Source organism: Vanessa cardui, chromosome 13 (assembly GCF_905220365.1).
Source record: "Vanessa cardui chromosome 13, ilVanCard2.1, whole genome shotgun sequence".
Taxonomy (NCBI): domain Eukaryota; kingdom Metazoa; phylum Arthropoda; class Insecta; order Lepidoptera; family Nymphalidae; genus Vanessa; species Vanessa cardui.
Window position 1 is genome coordinate 9,236,741 of NC_061135.1, and position 21,797 is coordinate 9,258,537.

General features: G+C 32.8%; 1 protein-coding gene across 1 annotated transcript in view; it reads left to right on the forward strand.

The window, feature by feature from the left end:
- The window catches only part of LOC124534879 (cell adhesion molecule 1-like), a 45,100-nt gene that overhangs the window by 15,474 nt on the left and 7,829 nt on the right, over positions 1-21,797 (forward strand). The window contains exons 2-3 of the mRNA XM_047110921.1: positions 18,021-18,124; positions 20,971-21,138. Coding sequence (XP_046966877.1) covers positions 18,064-18,124; positions 20,971-21,138 — 229 coding nt within the window. The 5' untranslated portion in view covers positions 18,021-18,063. The remainder of the gene's footprint in view (positions 1-18,020; positions 18,125-20,970; positions 21,139-21,797) is intronic.

A 21,797-nucleotide genomic window follows, 5' to 3' on the forward strand; every position in this document is an offset into this window, starting at 1 on the left:
TGAAAATTATACAAAAAGTAGTAGTAGTAAAGTAACTTCATTGTTTATTTCCGGTTTTTTAGGAAATAAACAAAGAAGTTACTCTACTTAATAAATGATATGTTATCATTGACCATAACATTTATATAATCGAACTTCATCATTCATCGTGTAGCACAAAGTCAAACTCCTTTGTATTCATATTTTATATAAAACAATAATTAATCACTTTCAAACATTCCTATACTTTGAAAAGGTTGATCACAAAGTTAAAAATGTTGTTCTTATTGTATGTTATTATTAAAACTATAATTATGTTACAATATTTATGTAATATGTCATAATAATATCTGAGCTTATGCCAGTGCATCAAACACTTGCCAAATATCTCTACTCATTGGCAAAGATTTTCAATTAATTTCTCGGGTGAAACGGTTCGCTGACCTCATTCTAAAAACAAAAGGTTTTTAAGAAATTACACTATTTCTTTGCAACATCTTATTTTATAGTAAATTGTGCTTAATTTGTGAGTATTTTTCGAGTTTACGTATCATGTCTATATCATCGTGAAATACGTGACTTGTAAACTGTCTGTGATAATACTAATGGATAAAAGACATTGCAATAATGCTTGGCGGACATTATTTCAAAGAGAAAATATACTAGTATTTTTATATTAAGTTTTTCTTTTTTATTTTGACTAAATATTAATGAAAATAAAAATATACTAATTTAATTAAAATTTTTGCAACAATTTTTTTATTTTTTTAATTGTTTTTTTTATTAAAACAAAAAGCCTACAACGTAGGAATGATAAAAATGTCACGAGTATCCTTACTGTATATCAAAAAAGGCATATTAAATATAAAGTGATTAAAAATATTTTTCTTATTTTTCAGTATTCGAAATGTTTCGTTTGAAGACACTTAAAATATTCTCGACGTTGTTATCTTGAAAAACACACGCATCGTTACGAATTCAAGAGCTCCTCTTAGGATTTGCTAAGCAGTAATTCCAAAAGATTAACGTAAAATACAAGTTAGAAACAGTATACTTTAAATGTGTATGAAAATCCAATTTAAGAAGCCAATTCCAATGTTGAGTTTACAATAACAACAAAAACAGCCTGTAAATTTTCCACTGCTGGGCTAAGTTCTCATCTTCCTTTGATTAGAAAGTTTGGAACATATTCCACAACGCTGTTCCAATGCGGGTTGGTGGTATACACATGTGGCAGAATTTCTATGAAATTTGACACAAGTAGGTTCTCTTATGATGTTTTCCTTCACCGCCGAGCACGAGATGGAATAAACACAAATTAGCACATGAATATTCAGTAATGCTTGCCTGAATTTGAACCCGTAATCATCGGTTAAGATACACGCGCTCTAACCACTGGGCCATCTCTGCTCTTTTTTGTGTACAGTATTATTAATTATAAAATATTAAAACTGCTTCTTAAATTATTAATTAATTACTTTAATTACTACAATATTATAATGATATGACATTAATTAGATTAATTATAATTTTCGTGACCTAATACATAAATTATAATTAAAATATTTTTCTTATAAAGTTCAATAAGTAATCGTACATAATTATTACGATATTTTCTGAGCATAAAATACAGTCATTAATTAATTTTACCAGGCCAAATGACTCATTTGTAATTATTTGAGTAAAATAAATTTGAAATTGTATACATATAACGTTATTCGAAGTCGCGGGTGAGTCGCAAACAGTGGTGTGAGAATCCATTTAACTTCTACTGGCAAAACATGTGATCTGTTCCTTATCTACTTTCATGCTGTCGTGAGTTCAATTTCAATATATTTAATTTTCACTTTGAAAATAAACAGTCATAGATGCAGTAAGGGAATTATTTCGTAACCAGTTGCGACTGCCACTTCGCGTGCATTTGAATTTAACAAAAAAGGTTGTAACCTAAGTTACTACTTATTGCATCAGCTATCTGCCAGTGAAAGTCCAAAAAGTCCAGCCATTCCTGAAATTAGCCGGAATAAACAAACAGATAGACAGATAAAACTTGTAAATAAATATCTAGGGCATGTGTATGTATATGTTAAGAAATAATCGCAAGACCTCCCGAACATCGAGCGCTACCAAGAATTACCATACCGTGAGAAATAATCACACCATGCATTCCTTGAAGCTACCACCTGTTGCCAGCGTCGCTGCTTTGTTTCGCAAGACCTCCCGAACATCGAGCGCTACCAAGAATCACCATACCGTAGGGACCATTCAGTGATTTACCGATTTCGTTATAAATATGTAATTCAGACTACAGAACTTCACTTTTTGTTCTGACATCGAACAGACTGTCACGTATTATAAATTAGAAATAATTAATTGTTAAATTGAATTACTTAAATAAACGTATAAGTTAAATTCGTTCGGTTTCATTCTGCATCCTCAACGGCAGCCCTACGTAATTTATATACGAATGCATTTAATAAAAAGCTGTTCCTTTCCTGTTCTTGATTTTAAGAGCTAAGATGGCCCAGTAATTGGAACGCTGCACGCGTTCCAATTATCTTAACCGATGTAGTATATTGAATATTCAACCACCAATACGCATTGGAACAGCGTGGTGGAATATGTTCCAAACCTCCTGCCCCTTTGAAGAGAACTTCAAAGGGGCAGGAGGCCTTAGCCCAGCCGTGAGAAATTTACAGGCTGTTGTTGTTGTTATTTTAATGTGACAAACAGGCACTATAATTTTATTATGTTTGTAGAGGTTATAGATTATATCAATATTTTTTAGAAAATGATTTTAAAAGAATTCATAATTGCGTATGCCTGAAATAAAGTTGTCATTTTGTTAGTAAATATTTATACAGTAAAACCACTGAATCTTTAAGAGTAATATAATATAAAACCTACAGTATCAAAACGCATTATAGTAACTTTTACAATCCAATCAACTTTATCTGGTTTTCTCTATTTCTCAAAGAAAACCTTTTAAATATTCAGAACGATGTCTTTTCAGCGTAACTACTTTGAAACGAGCTCGAGAAGCTCATGCCGTTTTAAAATTGGTAAAATTTTATATCGCACTTTCCGCGTCCAAGGCAACATTTCTAGAATACATTAGCTGCTGTTAATAACATTCGAATTGCGTCACGAATATGTTTAAATTATAATTGTATCTTTGAATAAAATCTAAGACTTTAATGGTAATAAAATCTATATTTATTATAAACCATAAAGATTACTTTATTGTAGTATTGTCTGGGTTAGCCATTCATTAGTAAAACAGCGATACTTAGTATTGTTTTATTCCGGTTTAAAGGGAGTAAGTCAGTGTAACAGGCATAAGGAATATAATATCTTAGTTCACAACGAATTGGAGATGTGTGTGTTGAAACCGTTAATATTTGTTATAGCACCTATGTGTCTGGGCTTTGGTGACCACTTAACATTAGGTGGCACATTTCCGCTTACATATCATTACATTAGTTGAAGTTAATATGTAGTGATCTGGGCTTTTCTAAAAATGACTCTCGTATTTATTTTAACGAACATTTAACTAAATTTAATAAAATGCTCCTACAGCGTGCTAAAACTATATCTAAAGAGCAAAAATTCAAATATGTTTGGGTAAAAAATTGCTCAATTATGGTTAGAAAAGGTGACACCAGCCCTGTTATTCATATTGCGAATGTCAATGATTTAAAAAAATCAAATAGGCGTTATTATGTTTCAATTCAATTCAATTTTTGTATGTTCAATCTTAATTAATTTATCTTATTTAAAATCAATTTCCCTAAATGCTTTAATACTGCGACTATTTTATAAACTGACGATTACCAAACTTTATTTTCTTGACAAGTGTATGAACATGTTTATTATTATTTTTATATTTGTAAATATTAATTATGCTTATAATCTTCGGTCACCGTGTTGGATCATAACAATTTAAAAATTTATTATCAAAATGTTCGTGGTTTGCGCACCAAAACTAACTTATTCTATAAAAGTTTGCTTCTTAACGATTTTGAAATTATCTGTTTAAGTGAAACCTGGCTATTGGATTCGGTGCTTAGTTCTGAACTTTTTGACTATCGTTATATTGTATATCGATGCGACCGCAACTATGAGGGTCGTGGTGATAAAATGGGTGGCGGAGTGCTAGTTGCATTACGTCGTGAATTTGAAGTACACAGTTTTGAAAAGATTAATTTTGATAAATTTGCAGCTGAAGCCATAGTTGTCACTACTCGTCTTCAACAATCACGCTTGCTAAACATTTACTGTTGTTACTTTACTCAATGCCCGCAGCAAGTAGAGTCCGAAAATTACTTTTTTGATTTAATCTTTAAATTACTTTTGGATAAACCTAACGATATTTATTTAATCCTGGGCGATTTTAATGTAAGCAATGGGCAATGGATACAGGTAGAAGATTATATGGAGTTGTCCGATTCTCTCGGAGACTCATTAGTAACAACATTACACAATTTTCTGTCTTTTTCAAATTTAAAGCAGTATAATGTCACTCGTAACTGTACTGATCGTTTATTAGACTTAGTTTTTTGTAATCGAAATTGTAATGTTTCAAATGTCCATTTCCCCTACTCGATAAAGACAAATTCCACCCGGCTCTAGAAATAACTTCATTGAAAGTACATACCAAATTAATGCGTTACTCTCCCCATTCAATCCGTCTTTTTCATAAAGCCAATAATGAGGCAATTAACAAGTCTCTTAATGAAATTGATTGGGAATTTCGTTTTTCAAATCTTGATATTGAAACTGCTACAGCTACTTTTCATAATATTGTTTATAGTATTATCGATCAACATATTAGGTTGGGGAAAAACTCTTTTCGCATATAGTATGTATGAACTTGTAATAAAATCTCTTTGGCTATACCATTTGTATCTGGCTGGTTTTGGTATCATTAAAAAGTTTTAATTTTAAAGAAGGCACTTCCAAATTCAAATTAGGAATTTGTGTGATTTTCATTTGTTTTTGTTGTTGTTAAAATGAGTGAATCTAAAGAAGAAATTCGATACATTTTAAAATTTTACTATAAAAAAGGTAAAAATGCAACTCAAGCCGCGAAAAAAATTCGTGATGTTTATGGACCTAATGCAGTATCTGTGAGAGTAGCGCAAGTTTGGTTTAAGCGTTTTCAAGCCGGAAATTTTGATATCAAAGATGCATCTCGCTCTGGTCGCCCTGTTACGGACAAAATTGATGCCATTTTTGAAAAAGTGGAGCAAGATCGGCATATTAGTAGTTACGATGTAGCTGAAGAACTGGCAATTGACCACAAAACGGTTTTGACTCATCTGAATAAAGCTGGGTACACAAAATAGCTCGATATATGGGTGCCTCATGAACTCACTGAAAGAAACCTAATGAACCGTGTACTCATTTGTGATTCTTTATTACGACGTAATGAAACCGAACCATTTTTGAAGAAGCTGATAACTGGTGATGAAAAGTGGATCACATACGACAAGAACGTGCGAAAAAGGCCGGTCAAGCTTCACAGACTGTGGCAAAACCCGGAATAACTCGCAACAAGGTAATGCTGTGTGTATGGCGGGATTGGAAGGGCATCATTCATTATGAGCTGTTACCGCCCGGCAGGATCATCGATTCAGAAGTGTATTGCGAACAATTGATGAGATTGAAGCATGAAATTGAGAGAAAGCGGCCAGAATTTATCAACAGAAGGGGTGTGGTTTTTCACCATGACAACTAGACCTCACACATTTTTAGCCACTCAACAAAAATAACGAGAGTTTGGCTGGGAGGTATTAATGCATCCGCCGTATAGTCCTGACCTTGCACCTTCAGATTTTCATCTGTTTCGGGCTCTGCAGAATTCCTTAGGCAGTGTCAGGTTAACATCACGAGAGGACTGCCAAAACCACTTGTCGCAGTTTTTCGATCAGAAGCCCCAAATTTTTTACAGCAATGGGATCATGTCACTACCAACAAGATGGCAAAAAGTTATGGAACAAAATGGCACCTACATACTTTAGTCAAATGTAAATAAACTATAAAAAAAACTTTTTGAATTTTCATATAAAATACGAAGAAACTTTTTCCCCAACCTATTATACCATCCAGAATAATCAATGTCTCACATAAATATCCTGTTTGGTACACCAAACCTTTAATAAAAATAATTAATGAAAAATTAAAATATCATAGAAAATGGAAAATTTATTCTAGATTTAAGGATTATGACACATTTTTGCTTCTGAGAGATAGACAGAGAGTTGTTGAAATAGACTGTTATAATGCTTACATTGATCGCGCAGAATGTGAAATTAGGCGTAACAGCAAATATTTCTGGTCCTTCTTAAAATCAAAAAAGGAAGGTCCTAACGATTTACCAAATATTATGACTCTTGGAGACACATCGTCATCTGATGGCGGGGAAATAAGCAACATGTTTAATAGTTATTTTCAATCTGTGTTTGAACCGGATGGAAGTTCAGTTTCATTGGCGCCGAAGGGTCGATCTTTCGTGGATCTACACTCTATTGAACTCTCAATACCAATTGTCGAGAATTATCTTAAAAACCTCGATACACGTAAGGGTACCGGCCCTGATGCTTTACCTCCCTGTTTTCTTAAACAATTTCGCAATGCATTAGCGTTACCGATATTTTTATTATTTAACATGTCTCTCCATACCGGATGTTTACCAACTTTATGGAAAAAATCTTACATTGTACCTATTTTAAAATCCGGTAACAAACATGATATAAAAAATTATAGGCCCATATCCAAACTTTGCTGCATTGCGAAGTTGTTTGAGAAAATAATTTACGACACAATATTCCCCATTATACGTCCCTACTTAATAAATAAGCAACATGGTTTCATCAATAAAAGGTCGACGGAAACAAATTTATGTGAATTTTTGCACCGGGTTTCTAATTCCATGGATCAAGGACGTCAGGTGGATGTCGTGTATACCGATTACTGTAAAGCCTTCGATAAAGTGTCTCACAATATACTTATTTACAAACTTGAAGGTTTCGGTATACACGGCGACCTGCTCAGATGGTTGGATTCATATCTTCGCAACCGTAGTCAGGCTGTCTCTATTAGGGGTTATCTGTCATCTTTTATACCGATAAGTTCAGGTGTTCCTCAGGGCTCTCACCTCAGTCCTTTACTGTTCAATATATTTATAAATGAAATAAATAATGTATTTGTGTCTTCAGATTTTCTTCTATATGCTGATGACACAAAAATTTTCAAATCTATTAAATCTTTAGATGATTGTCATGATCTACAATCTGACTTAAATAGGTTAGAGACATACTGCAAATTAAATTCTCTTCACCTTAACATAAACAAATGTGCTATAATTTCTTTTTCTCGCAAGCGTAAAACTTTGCTTTATAAATATATTATCAATAATAACGACATATCAAGGGAGACCGAGGTGAGAGACTTAGGCGTAACTCTGGATAGCAAGCTTTCTTTTGGTTCTCATATTAGAAGTATTTCATCAAAAGCCTATCGCATGCTAGTATTTATAATGAGAACAGGATCTGAATTTAAAAATACTTCTACTATTAACCTGCTTTATAACGCTTACGTCCGTTCTATACTCGAGTATGCATCTACGGTATGGAATCCTCACTACAATATTCATATAAATGAAATTGAGAAGATCCAAAACAAATTTTTAAAATATTTGTCTTTTAAATCTAGCGATTATACCCATGAACCTTTATTATCTCTCTCAAAACGCCGATCTATGAGAGACCAAGTTTTCTTATATAAAATTATTAATAATATTATTGATTCCCCTTTTCTACTAAGCAAGCTGTCTCTGAACTGCCCACGATCCAACGCTCGTCAACCGCTATGTTTTTATACTCCCACTTGTCATTCATCACATAATGCTAACTGTTTTCTAATCAGAGCTTGTCGCGAATATAATAAGCATTTTGGGAACATTGATATATTTCATTTATCTTTAATTAAATTTAAAGATAAAATTTGTAACCTTCTTAAATTAACTTAACTATATACTTCTAATATTGTCAAATATTTTTTTTATTTTTCTTATTGTGTTAAAATATTTGAGTGCATTATATGTTTTATCAATCGGTGGAAACTTCGCTGGATAATGTGATATCTAAACTGTATTATGTAATTTGATTATATGTTATATCTGTTTGTTTCCCAAATATTAAATAAATAAATAAATAAATTAAAAAAATCCAATATCAATAATACGAGCTTAAAATGATTTTTATTGCTCAATAAAAGTATTAGTAACGTATTATCGCGTTGTTGCGAGCAAATCAATATAAATTTAAATGTTGTGTGTAATACTTGCAACAACATAATTTTATTGTTCTCATTGTAATATACTAACTGTCGCCACGGCTTCACTCGCATTGTGGGATTTGGGTATAAATAGTTCAAGCTTGCTTCATACCAAATATTATCAAATTATATTTATAACTTTGCCATATTCTGTTTCACAAATATAGTATTAATATAGAATACGTATATTATTACAACAAAACAATCTTATTCATTTTAGACAAACAGTTTATATAGGCAACGTAAAACTTACAGAATCTAAAGTATCTAAGTAGTAAAGACTATGTTAATATAAGGCTTATAAAATTCAGAATATTTTGTAACAGCGATAATACAACTGCGTCTCTTATCTCGCCTTCGTTATTCGACTCGTTTAGATATAAGAACTGTAGGTTTTACGAGGATTAAGATCAAGGGATCTTAATTTATACCTAACAAGAGGTAAAGCGACTATAAAGAGCCGCTTCAGTTTTAACATTTCAAATTGTTACTTCTAAATAGGTCATTTTCCACAATATCTTTTTGAAGGCGAAAGAGCATTATACCCGGGTTTAGACGTAATTTATAAGTAAACTTTTCTGTGAGTTACTTTCAACTCGCCTTTGTTATTTAATTTTACTTCAACCTCAGAATTTCATCCTCAGGTCGTTATGAACATTAAATTATTTTTTTAAAGGAAAAATATATTAGTATAATATTATATTTGAGGCAAAGTAAGGAAAACTTAAAAGACAGCGTTATAAACGCAGAATCTAATCTATCTGTGCATATAAAATAATATGTCCTAGCTGACTGATCTTCGCCGAGGGTAAACTATTAAAGTTAGAGCCGTGAAATTTGGTGAGTATCCTACTCACGTTTTATTGTGAAGACACATATTAAGGAAGGAATTTTAGGAAATTGTACCTCTAAGTAGAAGAATGTATGAGAGTCCGTCAATTTTCGTTTTTGAGATACTGATAAAAAATAAGAAAATTTTTATTTAAAACACAATAATATCGTATACAAAAAGTTCTTTTACCTACCTTTTATAATAATATTTTGACTTAATCTGTAAATATATTTAACTGCTAAGTGAGCAACGCCGCGGGCTAAAGCTAGTTATTATATAAAATTATATAATTTATTTTAAAGTAAAAAAATATATTTTTCATTTGCTTAATTCATTTTTATTATTTTATCTCATGCTTGGTAGGAAAGGAAAATATAATGCACTAGCACGTGTTGGATGAATTTCTCCATAGCGTTGGAGTCGCTTGAATGTAGGTTTTGCCCAACAGTGGAAGATTTACTTGGTGTTTCTATAGCATTGTTTTTGTAGACATTTTATTAACGCGTATTTTTCTAACTAACAAACTTTAAGTGCCAACTTAACGATTCTACGATACTTATATCTAAAAGGGTAGAAATGCCTACTTTTACATTTATAACGCTATTAACGTAAAAGATAATTATTTTCATCTTAACTTTAAATATAATATAAAATAAATTTAAATAATTATGGTACAGTACATTAAATAATATTATGATGAGTATTTTTTGATACATTCTTGCAAGAAAAACTTAATCTGTTTTTTACGATTATATTATACCGAATAAGCAAAATAAAAACATATGATATTATCACGTCAAAATTGAATATGAATCGCCTTCACTTAGTATTGGTTTATTAGTAAAAATAAAAAATAAGAAACAAAAAACATTAGAATATTATTTTCGGAAAGTCATATTACACTACATTTTATAAAACAGCCTTCAGTGAGTATCAAAACAATAATATAGTTTTGGCAAACGACTGCATCGTTTAGATAAATATAGGACATAAAAGGCAAACAAGATACTTGTACCGCAGGCAATCATTTAGTATCACAAACGCGTATGAGCCAAAAAGCTGTCTAACTGCATCATAAACTATACATAAGCCCCTTTGATTATTTTTATACTATTCGATTGTAACATGACAATAAATGAATGATTCGAATAGCTCAGCAGTTAGAATGTATGCATCTCAATTAATGATTATGGGGTCAACCCCAGACAAGCACCATCTTGTTATTATAATTCATCTCGTGCTCGGATGGAAAGTATCATGAGGAAGATCAAAACGAGCTTTGCTGCATCCTAAAAAATGTTTAATTTCAATGAAATTCTGCCACCAACCTACACTGGAGCATCGTGGGGATTACGCTCCCAATCTCACAAGGGACCCCTTAGCCCAGCATTGGGACATGACAGGACGTACTTTACTTTACTTTTTTAGTAAATGTTTTCAGTTATCATTAGATGTAAAGCTATCACACATTTATCTTGAGTTGAAACTATTCCTCGATAGCATCAAACTATAATGTGTAAGTATGTGTGTTTTTTCCATTTCCAGTTTAACTTTAAATTAAATTAAAATACTAATAATGTTTCATTCGTTTGAAATTATAGAGAGTTATTAAAAGTGTATGAAGCGTTTTTTTTTTCTCTACGTCGTATATTGTCACAGATTACTCGAAAAATGTTTAAGCCGACTTTCACATTCACTCTTTATTCTATTGAGGTAGATCCCGGCATGTCCCAAATACATTTTATTGAAATAGAAAATACATTTTTTTTCGGAATATCGGGATTTTCGTTTTTATTAAAATACATCAATGTAAACCTTTATTGAATTTTACAAGGTTTTTGACAAAATTACATCCTTTTTTTATGGAGGTTGCTAGTAATGTACTACTACATTATATGTATTAGTGTAGTAATAGAGTATTTAGAATTATGTAGTAATTAGAGCTATGGTTTCACCCATTTTCCTATATTTAAAAACATAGGAAGATGTTAAACGCGTTCTGGGAAGGTTATTCTTTGCCGTTTAGCGTTCATATGAAAATTGGATTCATATAGGCGGTTAAGTGTTAAACATACAATGTGCACTAGTACTTAAGGACATTAGATGCGAGGTATACTATATTAGATTACTTGTTTGGGTAACGCTAATTGAAAACAATTAATAAATTATTAACATTCTTCTTATAAGCCGACCTTGACACACTCGGACGATGAAGTGGAAGAATTGTTCGATGATATATCGAAGGCCCTCCACTTCACCACGAAAACCCACTACAACGTTGTCATGGGGGACTTTAACGCTAAAGTGGGTGTACAGAATTGCAGCGAATCGGTAGTAGGATCCCATGGATTTGGATGTAGGAATCACAGGGGGCAAATGCTTGTCAACTTCCTCGAACGGGAGGGGCTCTTCTTGATGAACTCCTTCTTCAAGAAACAGCCCCAAAAGAAGTGGACGTGGCAAAGCCCCGACACTATGACCAAAAATGAGATAGACTTCATCATGACAGACAAGAGGCACATATTCAGAGACGTCTCTGTGATCAACAGGTTCAATACCGGTAGTGATCACCGACTTGTCCGAGGCTCTCTGAATATCGATTTAAGGGCCGAGCGCGTCCGTCTGATGAAGTCCACGCTCCAACCAAAGCTGCTCCAACCCATTGCGGGATCTGAAACGTTTCAGTCAAACCTGGAGAACCGATTCGCTGCCGTGAAAACCACAACAGACGTAAACCAGACCCTAGAAAATGTAGTTCGAATTCTCAGGGAAGAAGGTACAAGATTTTGTGGCATGCAGCGTAAGGGCAGGAAGTCCAAACTTTCAGAAGAGACCTTAGGGCTAATGAAGAAACGACGTGAAAACCCACCTGTCACTTCGTCAGAGAAGCGGCAACTAAACGGAGAGATCAGCAAGCGCGTACGACACGACCTCCGGTGCTCCAATACTCTTACGATTGAAAGAGCAATCGAGCAGAATCGGGGGTCTAAGGTGTTCGTACAATCTCTTGGAAGGAGCCACCTGACGAAGTTGACCATATCAAGTGGAGAAGTCGTTTCTTCCAAGACGGCAGTTCTTTCGGAAGTAGAGGACTTCTACGGCCGAATATACGCATCGCATGCACCTCGACCTGATCCCGAAAATGAGGATTCTAGAGCTACATTAACACGCCATTTCTCAGAAGACCTGCCGGAAGTCAGTGTTGGCGAAATCGAGATTGCTCTTAAACAGCTTAAAAATGGTAAAGCCCCTGGAGAGGACGGTATTACTATAGAGTTATTAAAAGCAGGAGGTAATCCGGTACTCAAGGAACTCCAAAAGCTTTTTAACTCTGTCCTCTTTGAAGGGAGAACTCCGGAGGCGTGAAGTAGGAGTGTGGTCGTCCTGTTCTTCAAAAAGGGAGACAAAACCCTGCTGAAGAACTATCGTCCCATATCCCTACTGAGTCACGTCTATAAGCTGTTTTCAAGAGTGATCACGAACCGTCTTGCGCGAAGATTCGACGAATTCCAACCCCCAGAACAGGCCGGGTTTCGGACCGGATACGCCACCATAGACCACATCCACACGGTGAGGCAAATTATACAGAAGTCCCAAGAGTATAATCGGCCCCTGTGTCTTGCATTCGTGGACTATGAGAAGGCCTTTGACTCGGTTGAAATCTGGGCTGTTCTGGAGTCCCTGTAGCGTTGCCAAGTTGATTGGCGATATATCCAAGTGATGAGATGTCTCTACGAAGCCGCCACTATGTCCGTCCGAGTACAGAATCAGCAAACAAATCCCATACCATTGCATCGAGGAGTGAGACAAGGGGACGTTATTTCCCCCAAATTGTTCACTAATGCAATGGAGGATATGTTCAAAACGCTGAACTGGAAAGGACGTGGCATCAACATCAATGGCGAATACATCTCTCACTTGAGATTCGCGGACGACATCGTCATCGTAGCAGAAACGCTGCAGGACCTACAACAAATGCTGAACGATCTGGCTGATTCTTCTATGCGTATCGGCCTACGGATGAACTTGGATAAAACCAAGGTCATGTTCAATGAACATGTTCTACCGGAACTGATTGCGATACACGGTACCGTCCTCGAAGTTGTTCAAAAATATGTCTATCTTGGGCAGACTCTGCGATTTGGTAGAAGCAACCTTGAGGACGAGGTGAATAGAAGAATTCAGCTAGGTTGGGCAGCGTTTGGAAAATTACGTCGAATCTTTACATCGTCGATCCCACGGTGCCTTAAGACGAAAGTCTTCAACCAGTGCGTCCTACCCGTCATGACATACGGAGCCGAAACGTGGACACTCACGGCAAGGCTGGTCCACCAGTTTAAAGTCGCTCAGCGTGCTATGGAAAGGGCTATGCTCGGCGTTTCTCTGCGGGATCGCATCAGAAATGAGGCGATCCGCCAGAGAACCAAAGTCATCGACATAGCCCACCGGATTAGTAAGCTGAAGTGGCAGTGGGCTGGCCATATTTGCCGCAGAACCGATAACCGTTGGGGGAAACGTGTTCTAGAGTGGAGACCGCGTCTCGGCAAACGTAGTGTAGGACGTCCTCGGGCACGGTGGAGTGACGACTTACGCAAGACGGCTGGCAGGAGCTGGATGCGAGTAGCCCAAGAACGATCTCAGTGGCGTGCAATTGGAGAGGCCTATGTCCAGCAGTGGACGGAAATGGGCTGATGGATTGGATTGGATTCTTATAAGCTCCTCATGGAGGTTAACATACATCAGGGTGATATCAAATTTCTAAACCTTTACTACAAATAGAGATGGTGAGCTGTTCAAAAATAATTTTTACTAGGTTTTAAATCATGATATCGTTCTGCGGTAAGGCCTCCTGTTACCTTTCCTTTCATGATACTTAAAAGAATTTCACATTTCCAGATTTTACGCAATGTGTGCAAACAATTTGATATTGTAAGTATATCTGTAACTTTCCAATTATCTGTTAAATAGTTCTATCACGTAAACGATCCAGTAGAGTTGTCCAAGAAATTCTAAGCGTACATCTGTCTACCCATATCTCAGACAATTCCAACTTTTTTGACATGGCTTGTGTAAGTTAATTCAGAACGCTCGTGATCAGAGGGAAATGATTACAAAGATTTTGTTTTTCATTTTCCGTGGTAATTTAAGTTCCTTACTCTATTATATTGTGTTTAGAAATTTTAAGTTACTAATTCGTATGACTGATGTAAGACTATGCCCAAGAATAGGTTATTTACAGTGAGGCCATAAATATATAGAAATAAAAATTATATAAATTTCGCTTGTATAGAAGACGCGCAGTGTTTAAAATGCTAGCATAATTTCTCCATTCATTCGCAATTCAGATCCTCTGAGTGAAAAAGAAATAAGCAGTCATAGCTACCAAAAAAAAAGATAATGTGCAAAATATATTTTTCAAAAAATTTAGGCTTTTTATAATATTTATTTGACATATTATAAAACATTTTAAGTTATATTACAAGGTTATTCAATAAACATTTTTTTTACGAAGACCAAAAAAAGGTGCGTTCAATAAAATATATTAGTACGGCAGTTATAGGATATAACCTAACCGGATATTATCCCCGTTTACGCCTTTCTTAATTTTATATTCCATTGTAATTCATTATTTTCATTCTCGCAAAAGCAGCATATATTTAATGAGCATATTGCTATAATTTATATACTAGTATATCAAATAAACGTATATAAATACTCGTAAAACAGAGTTCACATTAAAAGCTATTACCATTTTTTTTGTTTTGTACATTTTCATATGTTTTAACAATATTTTAGCTTAGCAAGTAATATCCAACTGTAGACAATATGGATGGATGGATCAAAGAAAAACAAAATACGGATTGACAGTACAAACGTAAATCATTTCAGATTGAAATGATGATAGAATTTAAAATGAGTTCCTATGAAATTGTTTCGTTTACTTAAACGAACTTCCATAATAAAATAAAACGAAGCCTCGGAACTGATGGATACCTTTTGCATATTCTATGTAATGTAAATAAGGTAAGAGAGATAGATTTGGTTTTAACATTGATTAAGACGACGTTTTTTTTATGTATAACTTTTAAACATAACGTTTATACGATATATTTTACTATTTATGGTTTTCAGAGGGATTAATATAACTAAGCACATAAAAAAATATTTATTAATACGTAATAGATTTTAATAAATAACTTCAAACCTAAACTATTTTAAAAACATCAAAATAAAGAGATTGTTCTAAACCTATGTTAGTGTTTGATATAATTGTTTTTGTAGTGAAACTTATTTGCACAAAGGTACAGTTTCTATGTATAAATTTGAAACCTTTCTTAATTTCAATACTTTACTACTGTACACGAAATTCAGTGGACGATCGAAATCCACTAAATTTCGCAGGGCTTAATTTTGATTTTCAGTTAAAATTGTTTAATATACACCTTCCCTCTAGTAATTGCAAAATAATTCGACAAATTGTTTAAAAAAGGCCTACTTCAATAAATTCTTGAGCCTTTCTATTTATTACGAGATACAAACCAAAAAAAATAAACATCAAGGGAATTAATGAAAATTTTGTTTTCAAGTTAGAACCTACAATTTTTTCGTCGTAAAGACTTGACAAATTTTTATTAATGAGTAGGCAGCCACAGCGAGTTTGTAGACATTAGCACAGTAACAAATACTCATAATTTCTTTGATCATCAATGAGTCAATAATCTGTATTGATTATTGTATCCTTAAACTGAAAAACAATATATAACAAAACTTAACTAGGTATATAAAACTAGAACATTCATTAAAACAAAATTAATAAATTTAATGTAAATAAGTTACGTTAACATTAATATAAATTTTAGTCTTAGAAATATAAAGTAGAAGTTTTATGAGGCACAATAGAAAATAACATACTTTGATATTTGATATGTGAAAATTAATGAACTCATTTCGCGAAATACAAACAAGCAGCACGTACTGCTATCACAAACAAGTTTGCCATTTAATATACAAGTTGAACATACTTATTAATAGCTGTGCTCCACGGCTTTACATGCAATAAATTTGTATTATACATGGAATGAATAGTAATGTACATAGACTTTTAGTTGTTTAAACATTTGATAGTCTTAACTTAGTCTAACCAATTATAAACGACTAATTTCAAATAAAGACTATTTTCTTACTCTAATCACCAGTATCCCGATTGTCCTTAAAGTAATCAATATTAACATTTGTTATTATTTTACGTTAGACGAGCATAGGGACAGACAATCATTTTCGTAGCTTGCAAATGATCATAATTATTTAGAAACGTAATTGTATTGAATTCATTGTACAGTTCCATTTAAATTTTTTGTGTACTAGTTTTACGGTTTATGTAATAAAACCTTAAAATTTATTTACTAGACATTTTGCAGGGTTTTGTTCATTTCGTTAAACCAGATAGCTACTTATTATATATGCAAATTGACATTGTTTGTTTACAAGCTGTTCTATCGGCCGTCATGAAAATTGACATCACTATGCTATCAGGGCTACAATAAATACTTAAGGTGCACTTGAAGCTCCATTTATTCTCACACGTAATCGAAACGTAGCTGGAAACTTGTCAGTAACTAGTTTGTTATAATTTTTAAGAGGAGTCGTATTCATTCGCCCATCCTTAATGTATTTATTTTTTTGATATACATTTCTTTAACCGCCTGTTACTGGGAAAATTATTTAACTGCACCGGGCGATTTGCAATTTTATCGTAAAACTCCTCTAAATCAGAGGCTACATAATATGACATAAATATTGATAAATGTTTTTATGATATCTTATTATTTATATATATAAGTCTTACTCTTGACATTGAATTACATAGATATCATAAATCAAAAAGTTGGTTGATTAAAAAATACATTAAAAATATGAAACGGAACAATAATTCTGTCCGGTGCACTATTGTTTATATAAACAACTTTTAGTCTTTTTAGACTGGACTTCAAGACGATGACGTTTAAGAAGATATTAAAAAAAAATTTATATAGGATGACGTGCATAAGAATTTTTGAATGACTATAAGGAAGGGTTTCCTACCCTGCAGCTACACAGCAAAGTTACAGAGACTTAACTCGTGTAATTTCATTCTCCCGAAATAGTCGTTTCATAATCCGTCAATCTCTCTTTACCGATTGTCAACATAACTTAGTTACAACATTCCTTCGTAACAATGACCAGGTATCACCGATATATGTAATCTTAGAATTATTAAGTATGGTTAATGAATTCTTACGATTATTTATCGTCTTTATATTTGATATTATTATCACAATGTTTTGAATCATATACTTTACAGTCACATCATTTTTTATCAAAAAAATAATAATAGAAAAGCTTGGAGCTAAAGCCCATCGATATACTAGTTAATCTATGTGCTTAATTTGAGTTCTTTTTCAAATAGATCTTGAAGATGCAGGAATCAGCTCAAAAAGAGGATTTTTCTCAAAGATGAAGGAGGCTTTCCTCTTCAAGGATTCTCCTTCTGCCCAGCAGTATTCTACTTCTGAATTATATTATGCAGTATACTGTTTTATACTCTGTTTTAGACTTTACTGTTCTCTCTGGATGAAAAGTTTGAAGGATCTAAAATTTTTTATACTTTATTAGTTTTTATTTATTATAATAATAATAAGTTATGAAAGTTATACTAAGTATAGCTACATAAATGCTTCGGATGGAGTCACGTGAAGTAACGTTGCTACAATTGCTACGACGCGTAGACGACCGTAGCCGCACAGAGGACATCGCGATTGCTCTCGCTTTGCACGGTAGAGGTGTGATAGTAAATAGCAATTACCTGTTTAATTAGAATCGCTATTTCCAGGTGAACGGCGTGATGCGTCAGCGCCTGTGATGTGCGGTCTAATATGCAGTGGGGCGGTCTCTACTTCGTGTGTCTAGCGCTATGCTGCTTCCACACTGCATCAGGTAAACATTTAAAAGTCATGGTATACATTTTTAAATACATGTAGAGTTTTCAAATAATATTTTTCTTTTAGAAATTAATAATGATAAAAATCACTTGCTACGAATAATTTAGCCATCTAATTCATAAATTGCTTATGTTTTAATAATTTTATTATGTACAATTATTTTTTAATTGAGTTTTTTTAAATGCTTCATCAATTTAAACTAGTTGAGTCATCAAAGTCATCGCTATTTTATTCTATTACAAAAAGGCTTGTGATAATTTTCTTTGAATATATACATAGCATACATATAATAACTATTTTGAAGTAGTTTCAGCGATAGACAGACGATCCAAAAAGATATAAATGTTAGTAATAATCGTGTCCGGACGGGTCGAATTTACCGTAATTAAAATGGGTTGGACCGTAATGTAACTTTGCAAAACTTAAATGTGTTTTCCGACTTGAACAAAACGACATGATTAAAAGAGGTACATATGATACTGATGACTAATTTTATCCCCAGCGGACGCTCTACATACCAGTTACTAACTAAAGTAACATACCAATTAGTTTACGTACTGAACGTACGTTTATGTACTGAAAAAATATCTGGTATAGTGACGTGGTATTATGTATGAAGTGCCTGTATACATATTGGCTACAAGACGTAAGGATATAAGTCACGCATCCTAACAATATTTAAAATGTAAAAATCACGAAGCAAACCAATAATGTTGTAACAACATTTATAAAAGAATATTATTAAAATTCTTCCATAATATTATTAGTAAAACTTTGCAACGGAGTTAATCAAAACATATAAAATCTTGCAATTAAGTTAAACAAAGTTACGAACACTTAGTCTATCGAGATAATAGTAACTTAAAAAATATAAGCTTTTAAAGTACATTAAATTCGTAATTACGTTTAAAATTTTTTATATTATTATTTTAATTTATTTCAAGACAAAATATTCCTTAAAATATAAGAATAATAATAGGATGAAAACAACATTTTTTTTTATATCATGCTTTAATAAAATTCAATCAGGTTTCATTTTCAAATATCCTGAAGACTTAAGGATTCCATTTGTAGGAAATTCGATTCCTTCGGCTTCACAAATGAAATAAAGTTGAATAATATAATAAATCAATTACCCCTGGCGTTCCATCCGTTTTAAAGCATTCTATCTTTAATTTTATCTAAGTAAAGGATATAGAGCATAAGTCAAAGTAAGATAAGAGAAGAAAGTCTTGTTGGCTACATTTTGATCAGTTAACACTTTTTTTAAGTAATATCTAAACAAATATTAGGTTATGTAAAAATTCGAACTGAAATAAATGTTTACGAATATATTTACGTAGTAAAATATACTGAGACGCCTGACTAGATTTGTACGTTACATAACATTGATCAGAAACCTTAAATTTATATGCATCGTGTTATAGAAAATTATGTAATGCAATTAACTGTTTATCAAAGTGGAATTTGAATTCTGAAGTCACTGTCAATAGTCGTGCATAGAACTTTGTTAATGCGCCAATAACTTACTATACGTTTACACTGGTGTGTATATCCACTAACTTAGCTCTTAATCTTCTCCTTAAAAAGAAAAGGAGATCTTACTCATATATCTAATACTACATGACGTTCGGATCGTAATATAATATATATTGTACGAATATCCTATTATTATTAAATTGAAGATTATATCTTAAAGAAAAATATCAAACGAAATATTAGATGTAAATTTATTATGAAAACATCGGACACGTAGCATATCAAAGAAAAATGCGCACCGATTTAAAGCTTTGTAGCATAAATTGAAAAATAAAATGTCAACGTTGTGATTGCAGGAAAATGACCGTGTGACAGAAAATTTCTGTTATTTACACGACCTGTTCAGAATATTGTTAACGAAATTTATATCGCGATGTTTGCGAATCACATTGCAAAATGGACATTTCAATCAATCGAAACGTACGATGTAGTAAATAAAACATTCATTTCCAGTATAACACTAACAGTGGTTAAGCGTTATGGACGGTTTATGTAAAACACATCTCAATTATATTTCATTATAAATTTGCTACGTGAATACTTTTAGAAAAAATGGATCGTTACTCACAAAACGTTTATAGAATTTAGATTAAATTTGAATGTATTAAATAATTCATCTTCCGCAAAAATATTTCGTTGGCTTTATTTTCCATGACATGGCCAGATTAAGTTACCGCTGTTTCTTTTGAATTTTTCTCGATTAAGGACACCAACGTATTTGAATTAAACTATTCTACAATATATAGTCTATTAAATTGTATGTCCGTTAACAAATATCTTGGAACAAAATACTGAAGTCCAACAATATTCGGCCCAATCTAAAATTACTTTTGGAATGACTAATCTTTTTCGTCCGCGATAAAATAAGTGAATATTTTTTGTGAGTATCTACAATAGAACTGTAATGGTTTTTTATGCAAACAGGAGCTAAGTTCTCATGACTGTACAAAATATTCCTATTCGTAAGGAAAATATTTAGGAGAACATTCCACTACAAGGCGATTCAATTTAAAGTAGGAAGTTTTCAAGAATACTATAATAGTTACAAATATAAAATAAACGCATGAAAACTCTTACTAAGATCCACCTAGATGGATTTATTCGTTTGTCATTTTGTCTTTGTTTTTGGCTCTATAATAATATATACAAAAAAGTTATAACTGATTTTTATTTTATCCTTTTTTCATAACTATAAACTGAAATATATTATTAACTAATGTTTATATATAATTTTTTTAAACATACGTACAATTAATTACTTCCTACTTAGAAATAGTTTCATACTAAATCAATTTTGCCTAGAACCACTGGGTATACCAGATTATCACACAAACGGCATTCGAAGGCGTCGAAGCGATGAAAAGGACGGCCTCGCCCTGTCCAGGGAGATATTCAGAAACATTACCATGAAGCTACGAGAAAACATCAAGCGGGAAGGAGCAACTGACGCAAACGATCATTTATTACAGAGTGAGTATCGATTTCAGCCTTTGAAAGTTAATGTATTACGCTATCCCGCACAAAATAGAGACAAAATAGACTACATCATATAATATTGTATCGTCGGTTGTAAATATTCGTATACTAAACGTCGAATGTAAGTGCTGTAAGAAGGGAAATTATAATTGCTTAAACAACGAAATCCATAGTAAAATATTATTATTTAATGAATATAAAATTGTTTGACATCGAATAAGGAGACAACTTACATATTTCAATGTTCAGAGGATAGCCGTATTATGTGCCACCTCACCACCACGTAGCATCCGCAAAAAATATTCTAGTACTGTCGCATTTTAATTATTACCATAAATGTTCCTTGTGCCTCAGTATTCATTTTAGTTGCAATTTATATTTTATGATCTTACGATCTAATTGTTTCAAAATTTGATTGAGTTAGGTTTAGTAGTTTTGTCACTATGAAATAACAAACAAACAAACGTCATTGATTAAATATTTATGATACAAAAAAATATTGTATTAAACATAATAATACTATTCTGTGATCTTTGATGTAAAGTCTCTAATCATAATTTATTAAATGTAAATTTAATTATCATACAACGGAATCACTTCCCCGAATAAATAACTTCATGAATCTTTAGTATTACACACACGTACGAGATTAT